Consider the following 24,006-nt stretch of genomic DNA (forward strand, 5'->3'; position numbering starts at 1 on the left):
TCTCTAGCCAGCAGCAAAGAGGGTGTGTAAGTGCGTGCGTACAGGTGGGGGGAGCGGAAGAGCAGAGGGCAGGTCTCCCAGAACCTTGCTGCTCAGTGTGGCCCCAGAGCTCCGGCTCCCGCACCCCCACCCCCGGGAGCTCACGAGAAATACAGATTCTCAGGCCCCGCCCCAGACCTCCTGAACCAAAACCTGCATTTTTTTCTTTTTTTTAATCTTATTTTTAAATTTTAATGCAGTGACATTGATGAATCAGGGTACATATGTCCCGAGAAAACATCTCCAGATTATTTTGACATTTGATTATGCTGCATACCCCACACCCAAAGTCAAATACTGCATTTTTAACAAGCTCCCCAGGAGGTGGGTGTGCCCATTCACATTTAGAAGTGCTGCCCAAGAGAAGGAAACTGGCACAGTGCGCTGTTCTGCTCGCCCAGAGTGGGCACACGGACCCTGTGCCCCCTGCACCCCCAGCCCTCAGCCCTCCGCCCAGAGTGGGCACATGGACCCTGTGCCCCCTGCACCCCCAGCCCTCAGCCCTCCGCCCAGAATGGGCACGTGGACCCTGTGCCCCCTGCACCCTGCACCCCCAGCCCTCAGCCCTCCGCCCAGAGTGGGCACGCGGACCCTGTGCCTCCTGCACCCCCAGCCCTCAGCCCTCCACCCAGAGTGGGCACGCGGACCCTGTGCCCCCTGCACCCTGCACCCCCAGCCCTCAGCCCTCCGCCCAGAGTGGGCACACGGACCCTGTGCCCCCTGCACCCCCAGCCCTCAGCCCTCTGCCCAGAGTGGGCACGCGGACCCTGTGCCCCCTGCACCCTGCACCCCCAGTCCTCAGCCCTCCGCCCAGAGTGGGCACGCGGACCCTGTGCCCCCTGCACCCCCCAGCCCTCCGCCCAGAGTGGGCACGCGGACCCTGTGCACCCTGCACCCCCAGTCCTCAGCCCTCTGCCCAGAGTGGGCACGCGGACCCTGTGCCCCCTGCACCCTGCACCCCCAGTCCTCAGCCCTCTGCCCAGAGTGGGCACGCGACCCTGTGCCCCCTGCACCCCCCAGCCCTCAGCCCTCTGCCCAGAGTGGGCACGCGGACCCTGTGCCCCCTGCACCCCCCAGCCCTCAGCCCTCTGCCCAGAGTGGGCACGCGACCCTGTGCCCCCTGCACCCCCCAGCCCTCAGCCCTCTGCCCAGAGTGGGCACGCGGACCCTGTGCCCCCTGCACCCTGCACCCCCAGCCCTCAGCCCTCCGCCCAGAGCGGGCACGCGGACCCTGTGCCCCCTGCACCCCCAGCCCTCAGCCCTCTGCCCAGAGTGGGCACGCGGACCCTGTGCCCCCTGCACCCTGCACCCCCAGCCCTCAGCCCTCCGCCCAGAGTGGGCACGCGACCCTGTGCCCCCTGCACCCCCAGCCCTCAGCCCTCCGCCCAGAGTGGGCACACGGACCCTGTGCCCCCTGCACCCCCAGCCCTCAGCCCTCTGCCCAGAGTGGGCACGCGGACCCTGTGCCCCCTGCACCCTGCACCCCCAGCCCTCAGCCCTCCGCCCAGAGTGGGCACATGGACCCTGTGCCCCCTGCACCCCCCAGCCCTCAGCCCTCTGCCCAGAGTGGGCACGCGGACCCTGTGCCCCCTGCACCCCCCAGCCCTCAGCCCTCAGCCCTCCGCCCAGAGTGGGCACGCGGACCCTGTACCCCCTGCACCCCCAGCCCTCAGCCCTCTGCCCAGAGTGGGCACGCGGACCCTGTGCCCCCTGCACCCCCCAGCCCTCAGCCCTCCGCCCAGAGTGGGCACGCGACCCTGTGCCCCCTGCACCCCCAGCCCTCAGCCCTCTGCCCAGAGTGGGCACGCGGACCCTGTGCCCCCTGCACCCCCAGCCCTCAGCCCTCTGCCCAGAGTGGGCACGCGGACCCTGTGCCCCCTGCACCCCCAGCCCTCAGCCCTCCGCCCAGAGTGGGCACGCAGACCCTGTGCCCCCTGCACCCCCCAGCCCTCAGGCCTCCATCTCGGTGTTCTCTGCAGGTCATGTGCTTGTTCACAGCACTGAGCACCTGTCACTGTGCCTCCTGAGGAGGGACCAGTGTGAGGGCTTTCCTCTTGAGTAGCCCATCAGCTGGCTGTTTACTTCTTACGGCTCGTGGCCCCTCCCTAGTAAGGAGGCTTGCCTCTTACCCTGGTCCACCATTCACTGCTCCCATGGCGGCTTCTGCCCGCGGTGCTGTGCTTGCAGTCTCTCCATTGCGAGATGGATAACCCGCAGGTTTAGCTGACAGATCACTTCCCAGCAACCCGTCTAGAATACAACAGATCGGATGCGTCCCAGTCATCGCATTACATTAATGAGTGCAGGTGGCGGCCCTCAGAGACATGGCATCGTGGTTTTCTGAGCCTTGTTCTGAAATGTCCCCTAGCTTACTTAACCTTCTGAGCAGCACTGCGTTCAAATCCCACGACCAGTTGCCCCATTGTCGTAGCGGTGGGTGTCAGAATAATGATGATGGCACTTGAGGGAGAGCCGGAGAACTTGACCATGGTCTCAGGTGTCTGGGCTCAGAGCACGTCAGCGTCCCCCCCTCCCCCCTCCCCCCTCCCCCCAGGACTGTGTTATGGTAACCGGAGAAACTCACTCCCCCTCCCCCCCACTCAGGCGGACACCTGCATTCCTAAGCTGAATGAAGGGGATCAAATCGTGCTAATCAACGGCCGGGACATCTCAGAGCACACCCATGACCAAGTGGTGATGTTCATCAAAGCCAGCCGGGAGTCCCACACGCGGGAGCTGGCCCTGGTGATCAGGAGGAAAGGTAACAGCCGCCCGCGGGGGAAGAGCCACCGGCCGCTGCCCTAGCCAAGCGGGGGCCCTGCTCACCCTTCTGTGGTCTTGAAAATGTTGAGCTTGTAGCCAGTGTTTGGAAAATCAAGAACAGTCCCAAAGCAACCTAGATGTCTGACTTCTCACTTGAAAAATTTGGAGGCCTCCCCACAGGGAGCCCCGCCCCTCGGGGCCAGCCCTCTGGGGGTGGGCAGCACCCACCACCCCCTTGGTACGCAGGGCCTGTCGCCCCTCGTTTCTCCCAGGCCCAGCTGGCACACAGCACTCGCCGCTCCTGGCTGCCTGGCCCTGCAGGCATTTGCATTTTCAAACCTTTCTGGAAGGATCAGGTTATACTTTATTCACGTGCATTTGGGTTTGTGGAGGGGGCTGCCTCTGGGTGGTCCCACTCTGCCTCCCACCTGTGGGGGCCCTGGAGCAAGTTTCGTGCCCAGTCCGTGTCTCAGTTTCCTCTAATGTAAAATGAGGAGAACAACCGCCCCTCCCTCCCTCACGGGGTTCTTAGGAAGACTATGTGATGCTCCCCCTGGAGAGCACCTGGATCTGCCTGCTGTGTGGCGGGTGTCTGAAGGACAGCTCTGTTGAACACCGTTACTGTGCTTGTTGTTGTTGTCATAAAACAATAAGCCAAGTCCTTGAGCGCTTCTGCCCAGCTTCAGAACAGGGAAGGAAGATGCACCGTGTGACTCACAGCCCTGGCCCTACCTCTCCACACTGGCCTTACAGGCGAGTGGCCCAGCATCCCCACCCCCGACACACACACCTGCCTGCCTCTGTTCCCACTGCCTCTTCCAGCCCAGAGCCCTCTGCTGTCAGCTCCCCTCCCGCCTCCTCGTGAGGCCTGACCGGATCTTCCAGATTCCGACCTACCCGTTCCCACCAGATCCCAGCACCCTGCTCGGCACACAGTAGGTATTCAGGTGTGGCAGTGGCTGATGTCTGTGGAGCACCTGTGAAGTACCTTGCACTGTGCTAATTGCTTTAAGCAAGTACTGTCTCCAATTCTCATAACACTATTATACTGTTAGTATTATTATCTGCATGTGAGGAGAGTCACAAAGAGCCTACGTCAGTTGCCCCGGCAGCTCTGTGGCTGGTAAGGCCACAAGGTAGTAGGGAACAAAGGAATCTGGCCATTGGGACCAGGTCCCTCCGCCGCACCGTGCGCCCTGTGGTGAGCTGGCCTCATCTGTACAATGGTGACAGTGACTCTTGTTCAGGACTGTGAGGATTCAGTCCAGCTCCTGCAGGACAATGTACAAGTTGTTATTTTCCTTTCCTATTATCTTGGAGGTAGTAGGGAGCCAGTGAAGGCTTTTGAGTGAGGGAGTAGCATCCCTTTCTGAGTGGAAGGGGAAAATTCAGAGAGGCTCCTGAAGTTTCCAGTTGGGGAGATTGGAGAAGGGAGTCACAGTAGGCGGAAGGAGGCACGTGAGGCTGGGGAAGTGTTGCGCAGGTGCGGGACGAGGGGGTGTTTTTATTCATAAGTAGTCTGATGTGAAGGGAGGATTCCTACGCAGCGTAACGCAGGGGAGATGTCAGGGCCGGAGGTGTTTACTGCGGAGCCTCCCACCTACGCCTGGCCAGGAGTGCGAGACGGACTGAGTTCTGTGGGACGATGCTGTCATGGACGGCGTGCCGGACCTCACACTAGCGCCCAGAACGGACCTATTTTAAAGGATCAAATGAAAAGGAACCGAAAAGGGAGAGAGGGGATGGGTAGAAAAACCAGGTCAGAGCGAGCAAAGAGAGAAGGTGTTTTCTTTAAAAAGATCCTTTCCTTTTACCTTTGGCCACAGCCTCTGAGTACCAAACCCCCTCATGAACGAACCAGAAGAATGTGTCATCTTGCATAATCCACACATACCGAATCATTCAAGTAGTAGTATCTTTGGTGAAAATGATCACTTTACACTTAATCATTTAATAAGATCTTTGAAATTGTCTGCATTCAGGTGTCCTAAGTGCCACTTTGGGGTAGGAAACCCACCACCAGAGCGCTGCCACATAGCCAGATGCACCCTCTCTTGCCCACTACAGCTGTCCACTCCTTTGCCGGTATCAAATCGGACGATGAGCTGAACCAGCTTTTCCCCGAGGCCATTTTCCCTGTGTGTCCGGAGGGTGCAGACACTCTGGAGGGATCCATGGAACAGCTAAAGAAGGGCCTCGAAAGTGGGACGGTGCTGATCCAGTTCGAGGTAAGAGAGCCCGGGGGTCCACCCCACGGCCTGGGCCCCCGTGCCTAGGCTGGCTGTTCAGGTGCCGCCGAATGAGACCACTTGGGGGCCTGTGCTCATCGCCGAACCCAGGAGGGGCTCTGAGCATCACGGTGGGAGAGCGGGCCCGGAAAGCAGGGGATGGGGCCACAGCCCGTCACTGAACTCTGCCTCACCCTCTTACTCTAGTAACGTTCGGTAGTCATGGGAAACGCATCAGAAATTGGGGAGGCGGGACTCTGAGCTATTAGCTGCCAACACAAAAGCTCCAAACGCTTAGCAGGAGGTAGTAGAGAGGTGGCGTGGGTGAGCACCCAAGGGATGACAAAGGAGCCCTGCCCCTGACCCCACCGGGCATCCTGTGTCATTTGGAGCAGTTAGTGTCACCCCATGAGGGTGTAGTGGTTTGCCTTCCTAACTCCCCCAGAACCCTGTAAACATGAGTAGAAACCAAAATCAGACACCATCTTCCTTCCCCAGGAGGGACTGGTAATCGTAGGGTTGAGATGATTGACAAAAAATTCACACAGACATTGCAAAACAAAGTAGGACCAATGAAGGCTGGGTTTAAAAGTCAGTTTCACTGATCTGATCACTAGCAGAATGAAAATAGGATACATTTATCATCCGGATTTTTTCCAAGGTAGAAGGAAACAGAGTGGTTCATGCAATCAAAGACAACAAAATAGCACAAAGAAGCATCGAGCAGGTCTGTGCAAGAAAATAGATCATGATGAACGCCAACACACAGTCTGGATTCATAACTTAGAAAGGACAGTCTCAGATCGGATTCAAAAGCAGGAATCAGCAACTCATTGTTTATTTGTATAAAAGAAAGTCGCAGAAGGAAAACTAGGCAGTTTGTCAAATGTACGTGAGCACACACTGATTCAGGAAAGCGTGAGGAGTAAGAGTATCGGAGAGAAGGAGGGCAAAGCAGAGAGTGGAGTGAGAAGAGATTTGTTTTATAATGCTGTAAGGAATAGCGTGTAAGTAGAATTCGTTATTAGAGCAGTATTTGTTGAACAACAATAGGAAGTAAATTATCTTCATCTTTCAAGTGAAAGATGAAGATAATTGGCCTTACCCCCAAAAAAATCAATGGGGGGATTTAAACTTAATAGCCATGGCAGCTAATACAGACAGAGAGTAAGTTCATAGCCTGTGGACGTGAAGTCAAGGTTAAAGGGTAGGAGTGACAGAACTCGGGTAGAATTGGGTAGACATATACTGAGTTGTCTACAAAGACAGGAAGCCCGTCTTTCCAGTGGCCCACGGGAGGCTGAGTGGGCTTAGGGTTTTCAAAGAAGGAAATGCAGAGGTTATGTTTTCTGGCATTGCATTGCCAGAAGTTCAAAATGGATATATGCATTTTAAATGCTAAAACTACTTACTTTTTAACACTCTCCAAAAGAACTGAAACAAGGAGGACTTAAAAGCCAGATACAGAGTCCATTCGTTTTGTTGTTTCTCCGTGTTGGAGGGGATGTTAGAGGGGAGGCTCTATGCAGTCGTTCGTTCGTTCAGGGCTGTGTAGCAGGTGTTCGCCAAGCACTGCGTCAGGAACACGACACAGTGGGGAGAAGCTGGATTTCGGGCCCCAAGGAGGTTACAGTTCTAATCTTGGTATATTTGAGGGAATGTGTTATGAATCCCAGAAACAGCTAAAGACCAAGATAGGGCAAGATTTCATTACACAGAAGGTATGTTTTGTAGGAACTCGAACTGAGAGCATTCCTGAAGGTCCTCTGGGGTGACGTGGTATTATTCATAGAGGATGGATGGGATTAAGTGTGTGGTGGAGGCAGGACATGGTATTCCAGGAAGGCCATGGCCTGAATGCAGACCAAGCTCATAGGTATCCATTAGCAAAGGGAGACGAGCCTATCTAGGGTGAGAAGTACAGCAAGGAATCCTGGGAGATATCTCCAAGTGATGGAAGTCCTTCAGCCCAGAGGGAACCAGTTGTCTTTGTCCATACCGTCCACCAGGAGGCGCTGTGGGCTTCCATGAGGAAGAAGACCAAGCCTGGGCTTAACCTGTGCTCCAGAAAATCCACTCCACTCGGGGCTCTCTACTTTTATGTTTACCTACAGGAATCCCTCATAAGGTTTTCCTTAAACAGCATTCACTGAACTTCATTAAGAAGTTTAAAATGTTTTGGAAAGAAGTACCCACCTGTCCCCCATGTTTTTGAGTAGTGTTTCTCAAAGGATGACACACCGAGCATGCGTATGGATACTACCCGAAGGGCTTGTTCCACTGGGCCCAGACCACAGCTGCTGAGTCGGCCACGCTGGGGCGGGCTGATACCCTTAGCCGATCCCCGGGAGGTTTTCATGTCCAAGCTGATCCGGAGGACGATGGAGGAGCAGGGAGAGACTGTACCAGAGCCATTTTCCACTGCTGCCCTTTCCCAAGTCTTACCTTTGCAGCGTACAGTTGGACTACAGCATAAGAACTGGACAATGTAGAAATTTTAGGGTTAAATTTTAGTTTACGTTTCCTTCGTTTTTTCTGTGTAGTTCCTAGAAATGAAGTCGGGCAGCCCTCTTTGTAAATGACGTTTGCAGAATGCCAGGATGCAGAACAGGTAACAGCAGAGCTGCTCTGTGGTGGAGCTGGTGGGGTGCGTGGAGCCCTGCCCGACGGGCTAGGTCTCCTTGCACTGTCCTGAGGAGCCCCGGACTATGAGACAGGATTTAACAGCCACCGCTGCTCCAGACAGGGGAAAGATGTCCTACTCAGTCCTGTGCAGCTGCTCGAGAAGGATTCTAAAGGAAGCCGGATCACACTAGAAACCAGGACAAGGGGAACCCTCTAATGAGCACTTAGACTGTGCGCCAAGGGCTTCGTGTGCATCATCGCACAGGAGTCTCATGACAGCCTGTGGTCGAGGCGGAAGGGCAGGGTCTGGGGGAGGCTATCTGTCGCACAGAAAATGATACAGACTAACTCAAGAGCTTGCTTGCTTAAAAACCATAGAACCTTTTCGTACAACAGAATGTATTTACATGTGAGAGTTGTTACTAGACTAATACAATATCAGAGCTAGAAAAGATCTGAGAAACTATCTTTACCACATGGAACCAATCAGACTTTAAATCCTGGCTCTACCACTCACTCCCTATGTGACCTCAGGCGTGTCTCTTAACCTCCATGACCTGTACTTCCCCATCTGTCAATTGGGGCCCTCATGGGTTCACTGTGAGGGTTAGATGAGATAAATACTTAATGCATTGTCTGGCACATGGTAAGAGCTCAATTAAAAGTAACTAACTATCATTATTTATAAACAGAGGCTTCAAGGGTCTAAAGAACATGCCCAACCTCCACACAAAAAGTGCTCAGGTCACGCTGGGGTGGACCCCGGGGCTGTCTGACTCCAGAGTGCTGGCAGTTCTGGTCTCCACCTGCCCTGCCAGTGCCGTCATAGGAGGGTGACTTGTCTGACGGAAGCTGTGCTCTGGACAGGGGCAGGAAGAGATGGCTAGTTTCTAGCAGGTGCCCACACCACCCCAGAAAGGGCCGGCCCTGGGGTGGCTGGGCCACGACGGATTGCCTCCCGGGGTGGTGAGCTGATTTTCTGCACAGCTCACTTGGAAGCATATTTTCTTGAAGGGGATTCCCGTCCCTCCCGTGGCTTACGCTCAACAATTACAGATGTGTTCCAGACAGCATGTGGTTCCAGCTGTAACAAAATCACACTTAATAATTAGCATTTCTATAGCACTTTGGAATCTGCCAAATGTGTTTCACATATGTTGTCTCCGTTGACTCTCACAACAGTTCTGTGAAATAGATACGGCCAGAATTATTAGGGTCACTTCTTTAGGTGGAGGAAATGAGGCTCAGAGGCAAAGGGACCAAAGTGTGAGAGAGAGGAGAGATCTAGGATTAGAGTCCATGTTAAAAGTCTAATCCGGCGTCAGAGCTCGCCGTGGCCAGGGGCGTGCCACCCAGATCCTCACCGGGCCCCAGCTGAGCCCTCCCCTGCAGCAGCTGCTGGTTACCTGCCAGGGTGAACTGCGCCGCAGCACTGGCCATCGGCCTCGACCTGCCTAGGTGCTCTGCTCTGTTCCGCCAAGCACAGCGTTCCTCTGTGTCTCGTGTAAAGAGAAGATCTGGGGTTTCCAGAGCTCCAAGTCCATTATCACCTCCAGGACACTCTTCCTTTAAGGAGCTCACCCATTCAGCCTCAGCTTCGTTCCTCCCGGAGAAGAACGTAAGGCTCGATCCTTGCTTCCCTGAGCTGCACCTTCTCTGTAAGCCAGAAGGCGATGCATTCAGCATAGACGTCCCTGGGTTCAAGATAAGTGATGGCGCGGACTTGTCCTCTGAGAACCAGCTTCCCAGCCAAGGAGAATGGGAGGTGCCCATCCTCCTCCAAGGACCAGGTGACCGGCAGCTTCCCTGCCTGGTGAAGACCTCTCTGGAGACTTGTCATATGTGGTTGATAGACAAGGAGGGACATTATCCTCCTCTCTCCCCGGCCGATGCGCTAGAGCGGTGGCCGCCGGACTCCATCACACCCAGGGGTCCCCCCTATCCCCCTCAGCCTCTTCCACCTTCCCCGGACCAGGAGCCATCTTCCTCTGACCTGGCTTCCCTTAACTCGCTCCTACATCACCCATGTGGGAAGCATCCCATACTTGTGTCCCAACAAGTGACTCACTGGCTCCTACGATCATTAAGAAAGTTGCTTTGGAAGGACAGAGGCGGCTGAAGGCTTCCTGAGAGGCCTACACTGACTCATGTAGGAATCAGTGAAGGCAGTTGGACCTTCACGATTAGAACTCCACACCTTTAAAAAAAAAAAAAGCAGTTAAAAGATATTCCAAACAGTTTCTTTCTCGTCCTTTAAGAAAGGACAATGTTATATCATACGGGATGACCGGGAGCAGACCGAGAGCTGCACTCCTCACGTGCCACCCGCTTGTCCTGACTGCTCTGCGGAAGGGGCCGGGCCAGAGGGCGGCAGGCGTCTGCGTCTGGGCCTGCGTCTGGGCCCGTGTGTTTAACGTAGCGCTCTCCAACGGCCCGAAACTGTTAGCCACAATGTCAAGTCCTTTCAGCAAACCTTTATGGGAGGGTCAGGGGAGGCTGCGAGTCCCCTCTAGAGAGTGTCCCTGCCCACTCTGGTTGGGTCAGGTACCAGGGGACGGGGATGTCCCCAGTGTGGCTGAACTGCCCGTGAGCAGTGAATTACAGTGTCTGCAAAGTAGTGCCAGGCAAACAGCCTCTCGGGGCCTTCATGGAAAATTGTTACCCTTTGCTTAATTATATGACCCTGTGCCACCTCTTGTCATGCTTCACTTGAGTGGCTTCTGCCCTTTGTTTAAAGCAGCAGATATCGTTATTCCTTAACGCTACAAATTTTCATTAAGCGCCAGGAGCCGGGCACAGTGCTGGCCAAGGGTTTATGGTGGTGATCAAAACAAACCAGACGCCGCCTTCCTGAAGCCTCCAGCACTGGACACGGGAAGCCGACAGCAAGCAGCTGTTGGAAAGTCGCTGCCCTGCAGTAGCCTCCGGGTCATTGCGGAGGGCAGGAAGGGACTGTTTCTGCCGTATGCTCTCCCTCCCCATCGTCCCTTCAGGTCTCCCGCTCCCCTTTCCCCCTTTCCCTTTTCCTTCCTCCTCCTGGGTTCTCAGCCTCCCAGAGTGCCAGTGGGAATAACCCTCATCTAGTCGTGCGGTGCTTGCTCCTCTGCGCGGGCCTGGCCAGCGTCCACTGCGGCAGCCCGCTGGGCGTCCCGAGCCCTCCTCTGAGGGATGTGACTAGATTTCAGATCTTTGGTTGGGCCAGAAGTCTGGGGAGATCAGAGTCACCCCCTGATGCCCTCTCTCTCATATCACATGACTTTTTCAAAGAAATGTTGAAGCTGGAAAAGCTGTCTGGTCTTACCCATCCCTCCGGTGCCGTGCTGGACAGCTCCGGCTCCGGCTTCCGCTCCAGCTCCAGCTCCCACTCCAGCTCCAGCTCCAGCACCAGCTCCAGCTCCGGCTCCGGCTCCGGCTCCGGCTCCAGCTCCCAACAGCCGTTTCCTGTCTGGAGGCAGAGCTGGTGATCCTGACACTGGAATGGCAGTTTGGTTGTTCCGCAGTAACCCCTCTCAGCAAAGATTTTGATCAGATGAGAACAGATTCATTTAGGACATAAATTTAATAGTATTTAATTAAATACTAAGTGCTCTTATAACCTCTGAGCCTCATTTTCTCCCTCTAAAGGGGTGACCCTAATAATTCTAGCCATATCTATTTCACAGAACTGATGTGAGAGTCAAGGGAGAAACATGTGAAACACACTTGGCAGAAAGATACGCCTGTTTTCATATTATCACTTTGTACTTGAGACCACCTTCTCGGGGCCCTGTTTTCATACCCAGCCTGCTGAGCAGCTCAATGGCTCTGGAGGAGAGTCGGTCAAATAAAGGAACTTGACAGCCAGCTCTTAACACCTTCAATGAGTGTGCAGCCAGGACGGAAGCAGTTTAGTGAAAATGGGACTCGATGTCAGCCTTAGCAAGGCAGACACAAATAGGAGGGTATTCTCAAACCTTCTAAACGCACCCCCCCCCCCGCAAATCTTAGCTTTGTTCACCTAGCTTTTTGTCAAATTATTTATTTTTAAATCTTACATATAATTTTTTTTGTTGTAGTTCTTTTTCTCACTTCAGTCATGTGGATTTAAAAATAATGCACCTTGTAATAATTTGAGTAATTCATAAATAGCCAAAATAAAATTCATAGTCTCCTAACCAGCCTCTCCTTTAGCTCCTGTTATTAGGATTTACAAGTAATAAATGGGTATCCTTTCATACTTGTTCCAGTGCTCATGCAGATATATTTGATACACACATATACACGTAAGTGCACACACACATATGCGTATGTGTATGCCGCTATGAAATCACTACTCTATATATTATTTTGTAACTTTCAGTTTTCACTTAAAATAAGATGAGTGGAGATCCTTACAAATGTGTGGTTTTAGTTGAATTATTTTTAATTATATATAATTTTGTAATATGACTGTATCATAGTTTAAGTCATCACTTCTCCCTATTGGGGAGTACTCAGACTATTCTGCTAATTAAGAAATATTTGATCCTTGGCAGGTTGGCTCAGTGGTAGAGTGTCAGCCTGGCATGTGGATGTCCTGGGTTTGATTAACAGTCAGGGCACACAGGAGAAGTGCCCATCTGCTTCTCCACCCCTCTCCCTCTCGCTTCTCTCTCTCTCTCTCTCTCTCTTTTCTTCCCCTCCTACAGCCATGGCTTGATTGGAGCAAGTTGGCCCCAGGCACTGAGGATGGCTCCATGGCCTCCATCTCAGGCACTAAAAGATAATGGCTTTGGACGCCATGGATCAAGAGCCCCAGATGGGCAGAGCATTGCCCCCTAGTGGGCTTGCCAGGATCCTGGTCAGGGCGCATGTGGGAGTTAGTCTCTGCCTCCCTTCCTCTCACTAAATTTAAAAAAAACAAAAACAAAAAACAACTCTTTGGCTTTAGATAAATTTCTTTGATATATATCTTTATGCATTCTTGTCAGAGGAAGCCCAGGGTGTACACATGTAAAAATATGTTCAAGCACTGCGAGAGTACCTTCTATATATACGTATTTAGTGTTCTGCGATCTTATCAGCAGATCGTTATACTGCTGCGATGCTTATAGACTTACTATACTTAAAGCCTTTTCCTAGATCTGTGCTTTTCAGCTAGACCATCTCAAGTTGATTACATTTACATTTTTGTTATTTGAAGAAAGAAATTTTTTTTTTTTACCTCTAGGTGAGCTTTCCTGATTATATTTGCTTAATTAGATTTCACCTCTGTGCAGTTAGGTAGAACCAGCATATTATTTGGGGAATTTGAATGGTTCAGATATTCTCCTCCTTTCAGAGTCAAACCAAGCCTTCCGATTTATTATGAATTTCTTTCTAGAATGAGTTCGGAGAGTCCATTAAAGTTCACAGATATTTAAGAAGTTGTCCAGTGGCTACTTAGTTGTTATGAACTGAAATTATAAAGATGATCAGTAGCTGAGCTCAGGGAGAGATTAGAATTCTAAATATTTGGTAAACGTATAAGATAGGACATAATGATCATTACCCAAAATCTCTATGCTAATTCTCTCCTGGTGATTTCTGTGCAACTTGTTTGTTTAATTAAAAAAGAAAGAGCTAATAAGAGAAAAACCAACAGAGGCAGTTTTACAAAACAAGAAATAAAATTTGCAAAAACAAGGGGCAAAATAATATTCAGCCTCCCAGCCTCTTAATTCAATTGCAAACACGTTTTAGCTGATGATTTTGGCCACAATTTGTTGAACTAACTATTCTCATATACCTCTGTAGGGGAACTTGGTTACATAGTATGTATCAAAGTCTTTCCAAATATGCTTTGATGCAGTAATTCTGTTCCTGAGAATTGTATAAGAGTAAAAATATTGAAAACAGCCTAATCAAAAAGTAGAGTAAAAGTTAAAATAAGTTATGAGAAACAACAGATGATTGAGACAGTAAAAATCATGTATATGGAGAATACTTAGACTATTTAACAACATGGGGAACTAGACATTATAGGATAAGTAGAAAAAAAAAACAGGCTTCAAAATTATAGTAGTATTTCCCAGAATACTTCTTGTGAGACTCTCCATGGCCAAATTAGCTTGACAAATGCTTAGCTAATCATAATTAAATAGCGGAACTTGTCTTGGAGAATCATAGAACGTAAGATAGCTTTGACCTTGAAACTTTTTCAAAGGAGTACCTGTCAGCTTCTTTCAAAACATTTGGGTTTTATAGAACATATATGTAACATGTAATATATATTTTAATCTCAGTTTTTGTTTTGTTTTTTTAAACTATGGAGTATATATTTGCATATATGCTCATGTATATGTGTATACACATGTGCAGAAACATATAAACTGGACAAAATACATGAAAAAGATCATCTCAGGGTTGCGAAATTACTACTAATTATATTTTTATACTAGTCTGAATTTCCCAAATTTTCTGCTCCCCCCCAAAAATTAAATCACTTCATATGTTGAAAAAATTATGTTGTTTTTAAAGTCCCATAAAGTTAACAAAAACCACTGGTGAATAGTGTTTCACTTTCGAGTTCAAAGTGAGAGAAACGGTTGTGTAGAAAAGAAAGGTCTAGGGCAGGGGTCCCCAAACTACAGCCCGCGGGCCACATGCGGCTCCCTGAGGCCATTTATCCGGCCCCCGCCGCACTTCCAGAAGAGGCACCTCTTTCATTGGTGGTCAGTGAGAGGAGCATAGTTCCCATTGAAATACTGGTCAGATTGTTGATTTAAATTTACTTATTCTTTATTTTCAATATTGTATTTGTTCCCATTTTGTTTTTTTTACTTGAAAATAAGATCTGTGCAGTGTGCATAGGGATTTGTTCATAGTTTTTTTTATAGTCCGGCCCTCCAACGGTCTGAGGGACAGTGAACTGTCCCCCTGTGTAAAAAGTTTGGGGACCCCTGGTCTAGGGGCAGGAGGAAACCGAGAGGGAAGGGGTGCGTCTGTGGCCTCGATGGTGGTGGTTTCGCTGGTGCATGCTTTCTCATCCCCAACCTCATCGAGCTGTATACGGTAAATATGGACTGCTTTCACCTGTCAGTCATACCTCAATAAAGTGGTTTCAAGGGAAAAAGAAAACACAAGCATTGAAGTCACATCTGAGTTCAGTCTGTGGTTTGTGATCTAAGTGTTTAAACTCTGCCTCTTCGCTTTGCCAAATAAGGATACTGTTAATACCTCTCCCAGAGCTGTTGTCAAAATCCCATCAGGCTCTGTGCAGATTTGTCCACTGTGTGCCTGTAGATGTGCAGAGACTGTATCGTTTGAATTTTTGCTAGTGATTGCATGTACAGAGGATACCTCTCTATATGAATGGGAATAAATGTTCCGCTGTGGAAATATACTTGTGAAATGATGAACGAAAGTTCTTGTTTTTAAGCAAAAAATAGGTTCACACCACTGAATTGGAGGGAAATGTTTTTAGACTAATGTAAATGACTTCCATTTAATTTTGAGTCATAATTTTTTCTTTACTTGCTTTTAGCATTTGTCAAATAATTGTCATGAAGATAAGGTTTTACTTACTGTGATCCATTATCTGTGACTCAGACAAATATGACTGTCCCCTTGCCCCGCCCAAAGATTCTCATGTTAGAAAACATTGAAGAACTTAGCTTCTTACGGGACTATAAAATTTCTTATTGGGTAGAATTTGGTTTTTTTTATTTTTTAATAGACAACACATAATCATTTTTAAATGTTAAGAATTTGGTGCCATGAATGTTCAACTTTGACTGCTAAAGTATGTTTCCCCACTTCCTTCATAGCTGTTTTTGTTTGTTTTTTTTGCAATGGCTTTTTTTTTTATTCATTTTTAGAGAGGAGAGAGAGAGACAGAGAGGGAGAGAGAGGAGAGAGAGACAGAGAGAGGAAGGGGAGAGGAGCTGGAAGCATCAACTCCCATATGTGCCTTGACCAGGCAAGCCCAGGGTTTCGAACCGGCAACCTCAGCATTTCCAGGTCGGCGCTTTATCCACTGCGCCACCACAGGTCAGGCTGCAATGGCTTTTTACTTTTCTATTTGTCATGTAGCAACTCTACAGAAAGAAGCCCGGTTTGGCTATCACGTTTGCAAAGCTGCCTCAAAATTTGGACAGAAACCGATACAAGGATGTGCTGCCTTGTGAGTATCCGGCCCGAGTGCCTCCCCCCACCCCTCCCCACACACACTGAGATAATGTTTCCCTTTTTAAAACAGATTGTCTGGTGTTCTGGAATGGTTTCCAGTGTGTCTGTAAACACCACCGTCTTTATTGCAGCCATTTCAGACTCGGAACAGTTGGGGAATAGTGTTTATGCTAATGAGGCGAGCGCTGCAGATGGGGCTGGGAACTGAACCCTTATTTCCTTGGCGTGATAAAAATAACGCTCGGCATAATCGGTACATGTTTTTTTTTATTTTTTTTCTCCCCCACAGATGACACCACCCGGGTATTACTGCAGGGAAATGAAGATTATATTAATGCAAGTTACGTGAACGTAAGTTAGGAGTCTGGATCACAAGAGCCCGTTAATCATTGCAACAAGCATGGCAAAGACGCATGGGGGGGTTGCGGTAGACGGGGGCTTTCCTGTTTCATGCCCTTATTTCAGCACGGCAGCTGTTGAGGGAAGGCTAAGGAGAGAGTCAGTTTACAGAGGACAAAACTAAGGTTCAAAGAGATTAAATACTTTGACAAGTCACAGAGCTAACAGAAGGTGAGACCAAACACTCAGATTCCGTGTCTCTGACGCCATCGTCCGCATGCCTTCTGTCCTCGACTTCTGGCATGTGGGTGTTTTGGTTTGTTTGGGTTTTTTTTTCTTGCCTGTGCTATGTTTATAACTTCCTGTGTCTCCCCCCTGGTATTACTCTATATCCTAACTAAAATAAGAAAAATAAAACCACCTCTGTGCATATAACCCAAAAAAAGACCAGGTAAAAGATGTGGGGAAAGCGTTCATTTCACTCTGAAAATACATCTGGGGCAGCTTAGCTGACCTCTCTGCACTTCAGTTTCTTCACTGAAAACCAAGGGTCGGCACCCTTTTTTCTGTCAGGGGTCAAAGAGTGAATGTTTTGGTCTTTGCAAGTCAAGGCAAAATTGAGGCTATTACTTAGGTACTTACACAACCATTTAAACTGCGACCACGTAAAGTTATAAAATACCAACTCTTGGCTTGCAGAGCAGCCGTCAGATTTGGTCCTCACACCATAGTTTGCCAACTTCTGATCTAAAGGAACAGGTAGCTTCCCAAGTTAAGCTCTCAACTCACAGTAAAATATCAAGAGCTTTTCTGATAAACATGGGTCTGGCGAGTGATTCCACTTATTCCAGACGTCTGTGGGGTCACTGATGCACTGACCCTCACTGTAACATCCCTGGTGTCTCGAAAGCAGAGCGTCAGAAATGGGCAGCTTGACTTGGGGTAGTGAACACACGATATACAGATGAGCCGCCCTAGAATTCGGGCGGGGGTGGGTGGTCACCAACACCGGGGCTGAGGAAACCATTAGCTCAGACACCAACCAAACCATGAATCTCGGCGCCACTGCAGAAGCTCGGCAGGTTCTGAGTGTCCTTGCACAGAAAGGACGCGGATCAGAATGGCAGCAGTGCATGCAGAGCAGGGCGGGAGGAAGACACGAAGGAAAGCCGAAAATACTTCCACATTTCACGTTGACCAACTCAGTTACACCTCATGTAACTGCAAGGTGATGGATGTGTTCGTTAGTGTGATTGTAGTCATCATTTCTCGATACATAGGTCTATCAAACCATCGTGTTGTGCAGCTTAATACACACACACCTTTTATTTGTCAGTTACACCTCAGTAAGCTGGGCGGGGGCACCAACCTCAGGACACGAGCATCGGCAGCCCTACAGAAAGCCACGAACGGCAGTAGCGGTGGGATAAGCCTGTGTAGTTGATGCTTCGAAGGAAAGTAAAGAGATTTTTATAGAAAACCCTGGATAGAGGGAAAAAAGGAGGATTTTTTTTTGGGGGGGGGTGGGGCCTTAGTTTTCATTTTTATAGTCGATATTATTCTGTATTGGTTTCAGGTGTGCAGCGTTGTGGTTAGACAGTCATACACTTTACACAGTGTCCCCCCAACATTTCCAGTCCCCCCTGGCACCGCACACACTTATGAACGATATCATGGACTACGTTCCCTGTGCTGTCCTGTGATACCAATCTGTACTTCTCAACCCCTTCCCCGTTCTCACCTGGCAACTGTCAGTCTGAAAAACAAGGAGGATTGACGCGTGTCACTGAAAACACAGACACCCAGTATTGATTCTATTCAAGACACAGCAGTGAAGGTCGTTTAAACTCTTCTGCCACCTTGTAGGCACTGTTCTAATTATCGCCTGCTGAGTCATCACAGTTTTATCTTAAATATCTAATGCTAGCACTTTTGTCAAGTATCTTTGAAGGGTTTTTAAAAATAGCTTTTTAAAAATTGTTTTCTTACTGGCCGTAAATTGATAGGGACGTTACTCCGGTGCGATGTCAGTTACCATGTAGAGGGTGGAAGACCCAGCTCCCTCCACCTTGTGGCAGTAACAGATTGTCATGCCTTAACGCTCTCTCGCTAGATGGAAATTCCTGCTGCTAACCTTGTGAACAAGTACATTGCCGCTCAGGGACCCCTGCCACACACCTGTGCACAATTCTGGCAAGTCGTCTGGGATCAGAAGTTATCGCTCATCGTCATGTTGACGACTCTCACGGAGCGAGGGCGGGTAAGTGGCTTGATTTCCAATTCAAATGTGTGTGCGTATCACGCTGTGTTCTGTGGAACGTGAGTCTCAGGGCGGGAAAGGGTCTTAAACGTCGCCCAGTCCAGCCCCTCCAGGACCCGTCAATCTCCTGTGAGGAGCGGCTGGTGGACTTGAGTAGTGGTGGAAAGCTCAGCACTCGCTCTGCCCACACCCGGCCTCTCCAAGCTAAAGAAGGATGGGACCGCCCCTCCCTCTCCTGGCTCAGTTATTACAGCCCAGAGGCCAGTTCCCCTGGCCTCACCCCACCTGCCCGGAAGCCCTCATTGGCTGTGGCCTCCCCCGCTCAGGACCGGTGCTGGGCCTAAGAAAGGCAGTGTGAGTGCCTGGGTCACGGTGCCAGTACAGTGTAGGAGAAACGACCACCTCTGTCCACCTCTGCTTGTGTTGCAGCAAAACCCATTTCAAAAATAGGTCAGGAGGGCTTGATAAGGAGAGTGTGGTGGACATCGTCCTGTGCTTAGCTTAGCAGGACGGGGGGGTTCCGTGGGAACAGAGCACTGGCTGCAGAACAGAAACCAGCGCGCTAGGGCCACCTGTGTCGGGAATGCTCCCTATGTGCCTGCGTCTGGAGAGCTTCCTTATGAAAGGTTTATTCAGAAACACATTCCAATATCAAACATAAATAAATTTTGAGCCGCCTGCTTTGATCTGTGTGCCACCGTCCCCCGGGGCTTTCCTCGGTGTGCTGTTCAGAATGCCAGATGGATCCACGCTGACAGTCAGGACACTGGGATGGAGAGTGTGTGTGAGGGGCCAGTCTCCCCTCTCCCCTGACAGTCAGTACACAGGAGTAGGATGGAGAGTGTGTGTGAGGGGCCCAGTCTCCCCTCTCCCCTGACAGTCAGGACACAGGAGTGGGATGGAGAGTGTGTGTGAGGGGCCCAGTCTCCCCTCTCCCCTGACAGTCAGGACACAGGAGTGGGATGGAGAGTGTGTGTGAGGGGCCAGTCTCCCCTCTCCCCTGACAGTCAGGACACAGGAGTGGGATGGAGAGTGTGTGTGAGGGGCCAGTCTACCCTCTCCCCTGACAGTCAGTACACAGGAGTGGGATGGAGAGTGTGTGTGAGGGGCCAGTCCACACTCTCCCCTGACAGTCAGGACACAGGGATGGAGAGTGTGTGTGAGGGGCCAGTCTACCCTCTCCCCTGACAGTCAGTACACAGGAGTGGGATGGAGAGTGTGTGTGAGGGGCCAGTCCACCCTCTCCCCTGACAGTCAGGACACAGGGATGGAGAGTGTGTGTGAGGGACCAGTCCACCCTCTCCCCTGACAGTCAGGACACAGGAATGGAGAGGGTGTGTGAGGGGCCAGTCTACCCTCTCCCCTGACAGTCAGGACACAGGAGTGTGACGGAGAGTGTGTGTGAGGGGCCAGTCCACCCTCTTCCCTGACAGTCAGGACACAGGAGTGGGATGGAGAGTGTGTGTGAGGGACCAGTCTACCCTCTCCCCTGACAGTCAGGACACAGGAGTGTGACGGAGAGTGTGTGTGAGGGACCAGTCCACCCTCTCCCCTGACAGTCAGGACACAGGAGTGTGACGGAGAGTGTGTGTGAGGGACCAGTCCACCCTCTTCCCTGACAGTCAGGACACAGGAGTGGGATGGAGAGTGTGTGTGAGGGGCCAGTCCACCCTCTCCCCTGACAGTCAGGACACAGGAGTGGGATGGAGAGTGTGTGTGAGGGGCCAGTCCACCCTCTCCCCTGACAGTCAGTACACAGGAGCGGGATGGAGAGTGTGTGTGAGGGGCCAGTCTACCCTCTCCCCTGACAGTCAGGACACAGGAGTGGGATGGAGAGTGTGTGTGAGGGACCAGTCCACCCTCTTCCCTGACAGTCAGGACACAGGGATGGAGAGTGTGTGTGAGGGGCCAGTCTACCCTCTCCCCTGACAGTCAGGACACAGGGATGGAGAGTGTGTGTGAGGGGCCAGTCCACCCTCTCCCCTGACAGTCAGTACACAGGAGCGGGATGGAGAGTGTGTGTGAGGGGCCAGTCTACCCTCTCCCCTGACAGTCAGGACACAGGAGTGGGATGGAGAGTGTGTGTGAGGGACCAGTCCACCCTCTTCCCTGACAGTCAGGACACAGGGATGGAGAGTGTGTGTGAGGGGCCAGTCTACCCTCTCCCCTGACAGTCAGGACACAGGGATGGAGAGTGTGTGTGAGGGGCCAGTCCACCCTCTCCCCTGACAGTCAGTACACAGGAGCGGGATGGAGAGTATGTGTGAGGGGCCAGTCTACCCTCTCCCCTGACAGTCAGGACACAGGAGTGGGATGGAGAGTGTGTGTGAGGGACCAGTCCACCCTCTTCCCTGACAGTCAGGACACAGGGATGGAGAGTGTGTGTGAGGGACCAGTCCACCCTCTCCCCTGACAGTCAGGACACAGGAGTGGGATGGAGAGTGTGTGTGAGGGACCAGTCCACCCTCTTCCCTGACAGTCAGGACACAGGGATGGAGAGTGTGTGTGAGGGGCCAGTCTACCCTCTCCCCTGACAGTCAGTACACAGGGATGGAGAGTGTGTGTGTGGGGCCAGTCTACCCTCTCCCCTGACAGTCAGGACACAGGGATGGAGAGTGTGTGTGAGGGACCAGTCCACCCTCTCCCCTGACAGTCAGTACACAGGAGTGGGATGGAGAGTGTGTGTGAGGGGCCAGTCCACCCTCTCCCCTGACAGTCAGGACACAGGGATGGAGAGTGTGTGTGAGGGGCCAGTCTACCCTCTCCCCTGACAGTCAGGACACAGGGATGGAGAGTGTGTGTGAGGGGCCAGTCTACCCTCTCCCCTGACAGTCAGGACACAGGGATGGAGAGTGTGTGTGAGGGGCCAGTCTACCCTCTCCCCTGACAGTCAGGACACAGGGATGGAGAGTGTGTGTGAGGGGGCCAGTCCACCCTCTCCCCTGACAGTCAGGACACAGGGATGGAGAGTGTGTGTGAGGGGGCCAGTCCACCCTCTCCCCTGACAGTCAGGACACAGGGATGGAGAGTGTGTGTGAGGGGCCAGTCTACCCTCTCCCCTGACAGTCAGGACACAGGGATGGAGAGTGTGTGTGAGGGGCCAGTCTACCCTCTCCCCTGACAGTCAGGACACAGGGATGGAGAGTGTGTGTGAGGGGCCCAGTCTCCCCTCTCCCCTGACAGTCAGGACACAGGAGTGGGATGGAGAGTGTGTGTGAGGGGCCCAGTCTCCCCTCTCCCCTGACAGTCAGGACACAGGAGTGGGATGGAGAGTGTGTGTGAGGGGCCAGTCTCCCCTCTCCCCTGACAGTCAGGACACAGGAGTGGGATGGAGAGTGTGTGTGAGGGGCCAGTCCACCCTCTCCCCTGACAGTCAGGACACAGGAGTGGGATGGAGAGTGTGTGTGAGGGGCCAGTCCACACTCTCCCCTGACAGTCAGGACACAGGGATGGAGAGTGTGTGTGAGGGGCCAGTCTACCCTCTCCCCTGACAGTCAGTACACAGGAGTGGGATGGAGAGTGTGTGTGAGGGGCCAGTCCACCCTCTCCCCTGACAGTCAGGACACAGGAGCGGGATGGAGAGTGTGTGTGAGGGGCCATTCTACCCTCTCACCTGAAGCAGCAGAGTATGGATTCCTACCAATTTACAGAGCCCCATAAATTGCAAAGGGCTTTTACGTGTGATGTCCCAGGCAGACCACTCCCCCGCTCTGCTCACCCACTCCAGGGTCCATCCTGTGGGTGTTCAGCTCTGATACATTAAAAACTCCTCCCAACGAGCTGAAATCCGTGCTGCCTCGAACCTTCACCCCCCACACCTGCTTTCCCACCTGGAGGACACAGGATGAGTCACCCCTCCTTCTGCACAGTGCTCCTTCAGGTGTGTGACGTCATCTTCGACTTGTGAAAGGGTACAGGTTCAGCTCCCATGAGGCTTGTGGTCTTTGTCTCAATGTTGCCGTCGAGCCAGGTTGCCCATTTCGTGCCCACGCCCTTGACTCTTGGAACCTAAGGATCTACAGCACCCTGGTGAGGCTGTGGGGCCAGTGGTCTGGGTTCCAAACACGGTTCCTTTGGAGCAAGCTGCTCAGAGCTCCCTGACTCTCAGCTTCGCTGTGTGGGAAATGGGGACGGTGACAGTGCTCTCCTGGGACGGCCTGCGAGGACTGAGACCCTGTAGATAAGAAGCTTAGAGACCTGCGTGTTGCGGATGTTAAGATGTTGTTGTATGTGTATGAGAGAGAGGTTGTCATCGTCATCCTCACTGTCATCACTGGTAGGACGCAGCCATCAGGTCAGGCCTCTAGGGCCTCTCTGGGGCTCTCTGGGGCTTTCCTTCGGTTGTTCTTGGTGGTAGCTGTTGCTGTTAGCCCCTTGTCACAGTTTCAATCAGAATCTCTTCACATAAATCACTGCTTAACCACGTAAAGATCCTCCAGAGGCCGCAGGGCCCTGGGGGTTGGAGGCGCTGAGGACGCTCGTGGGGAGAGGGTGTGAGCCCTCCCAGCTCTGCGCCCCACCCTGGCCCCTGCTCCGTCTTCTCCGCCCAGCTAGTTGTGAGACTGCCGGGAGGCTTTGCTGAGATCCCATGGCAACAGGTCTACAGCATCACCTGATCTCCTCGTCTAGAAGTCTCATTTTTTGGCTGTTTTTAATTTTCACTTAGGTTTTGTTTTATTTTTGTGATTTTTTTAAATATTGTTTTGAACAGGAAGCGAAGTTACGGGGACACTTTCTGTTTTTCTGGAGCCCTTGCAGCCGTCTTGCTCTGGAGTGTGGTGGGCGAGAAGGCCACCACATCTCATACGCAGGGCCGTGCGTCCTGCGTTCAGACCTGAGCCCTGCCGCTTCCTCCCCGTGTGCCTCAGGGGGGCGGCAAAGCCTCCGTGTGAGATGGGTAATGATACCGTTCACGCTGTGGAATTGTGGGGAAACGGAGTGCGTTGACACAGGTAGCCTTCTTGGAAGAGTACTTGTACGCAATAAACGTTACGGAAATGTTAACATCGGTAGTAGTTGGGAGTACCACCTTAACAATGATTGCCAGGACTAGACTGTATTTATCAATATTTTACTGCAGCATTATTTCCTTAAATGGACTCACTTTTTTTTTTCTTTTTTTTTGCTTTAATGAATTTCCTTTGAAAGATATATCTTTTAAAAAATTTTTATTTAAATACAATTGGTATACAATCTTATATTGGTTATATTAGTTTCAGGTGTGCAATATAGTAATTCAACGTTTTTATACCTTACAACATGATCACCCCACTAATTCTAGTAATTATCTGTCACCGTGAAAACTTATCACAATATTATTGACTGTATTCTCCTTCCCCAAAAAGATAAATTCTAAATAGAAGTTCAGCATCATTGCCATCAGTAGAAGGTGTGTGTAAAAATACAAAGATCAGAAACTAATGCCATTAAATTCTGAATCGGTGCTCTTGCCCTCCAGGCTCTGAACCTGAGGCTTGTGTGTTTCCTCACACACCCACCTCCCTCCCTCCCTCCCTTTTAGAAAGAGAGTTCAAGTATTAGGGAGATGATGCGAAAGCTGTTCTGGACACAACTGAAACTCTCCGTGTGTGCGCACACATGGAAAAGAGCTCATCCCACCACGTG

The 24,006-nt window shown here is 51.2% G+C and overlaps 1 protein-coding gene across 14 annotated transcripts in view; it reads left to right on the forward strand.

Moving 5' to 3' along the window:
- Positions 1-24,006, forward strand: part of PTPN3 (protein tyrosine phosphatase non-receptor type 3) — a 114,905-nt gene that overhangs the window by 83,462 nt on the left and 7,437 nt on the right. For all 14 annotated transcript variants that reach the window (XM_066367479.1, XM_066367474.1, XM_066367477.1 and 11 more), the window contains 5 exons: positions 2,644-2,800; positions 4,870-5,030; positions 15,687-15,777; positions 16,072-16,133; positions 18,235-18,381. In XM_066367479.1, the coding sequence (XP_066223576.1) occupies positions 2,644-2,800; positions 4,870-5,030; positions 15,687-15,777; positions 16,072-16,133; positions 18,235-18,381 (618 nt within the window). The remainder of the gene's footprint in view (positions 1-2,643; positions 2,801-4,869; positions 5,031-15,686; positions 15,778-16,071; positions 16,134-18,234; positions 18,382-24,006) is intronic.

Source organism: Saccopteryx leptura, chromosome 2 (assembly GCF_036850995.1).
Source record: "Saccopteryx leptura isolate mSacLep1 chromosome 2, mSacLep1_pri_phased_curated, whole genome shotgun sequence".
NCBI classification, from domain to species: Eukaryota; Metazoa; Chordata; class Mammalia; order Chiroptera; family Emballonuridae; genus Saccopteryx; species Saccopteryx leptura.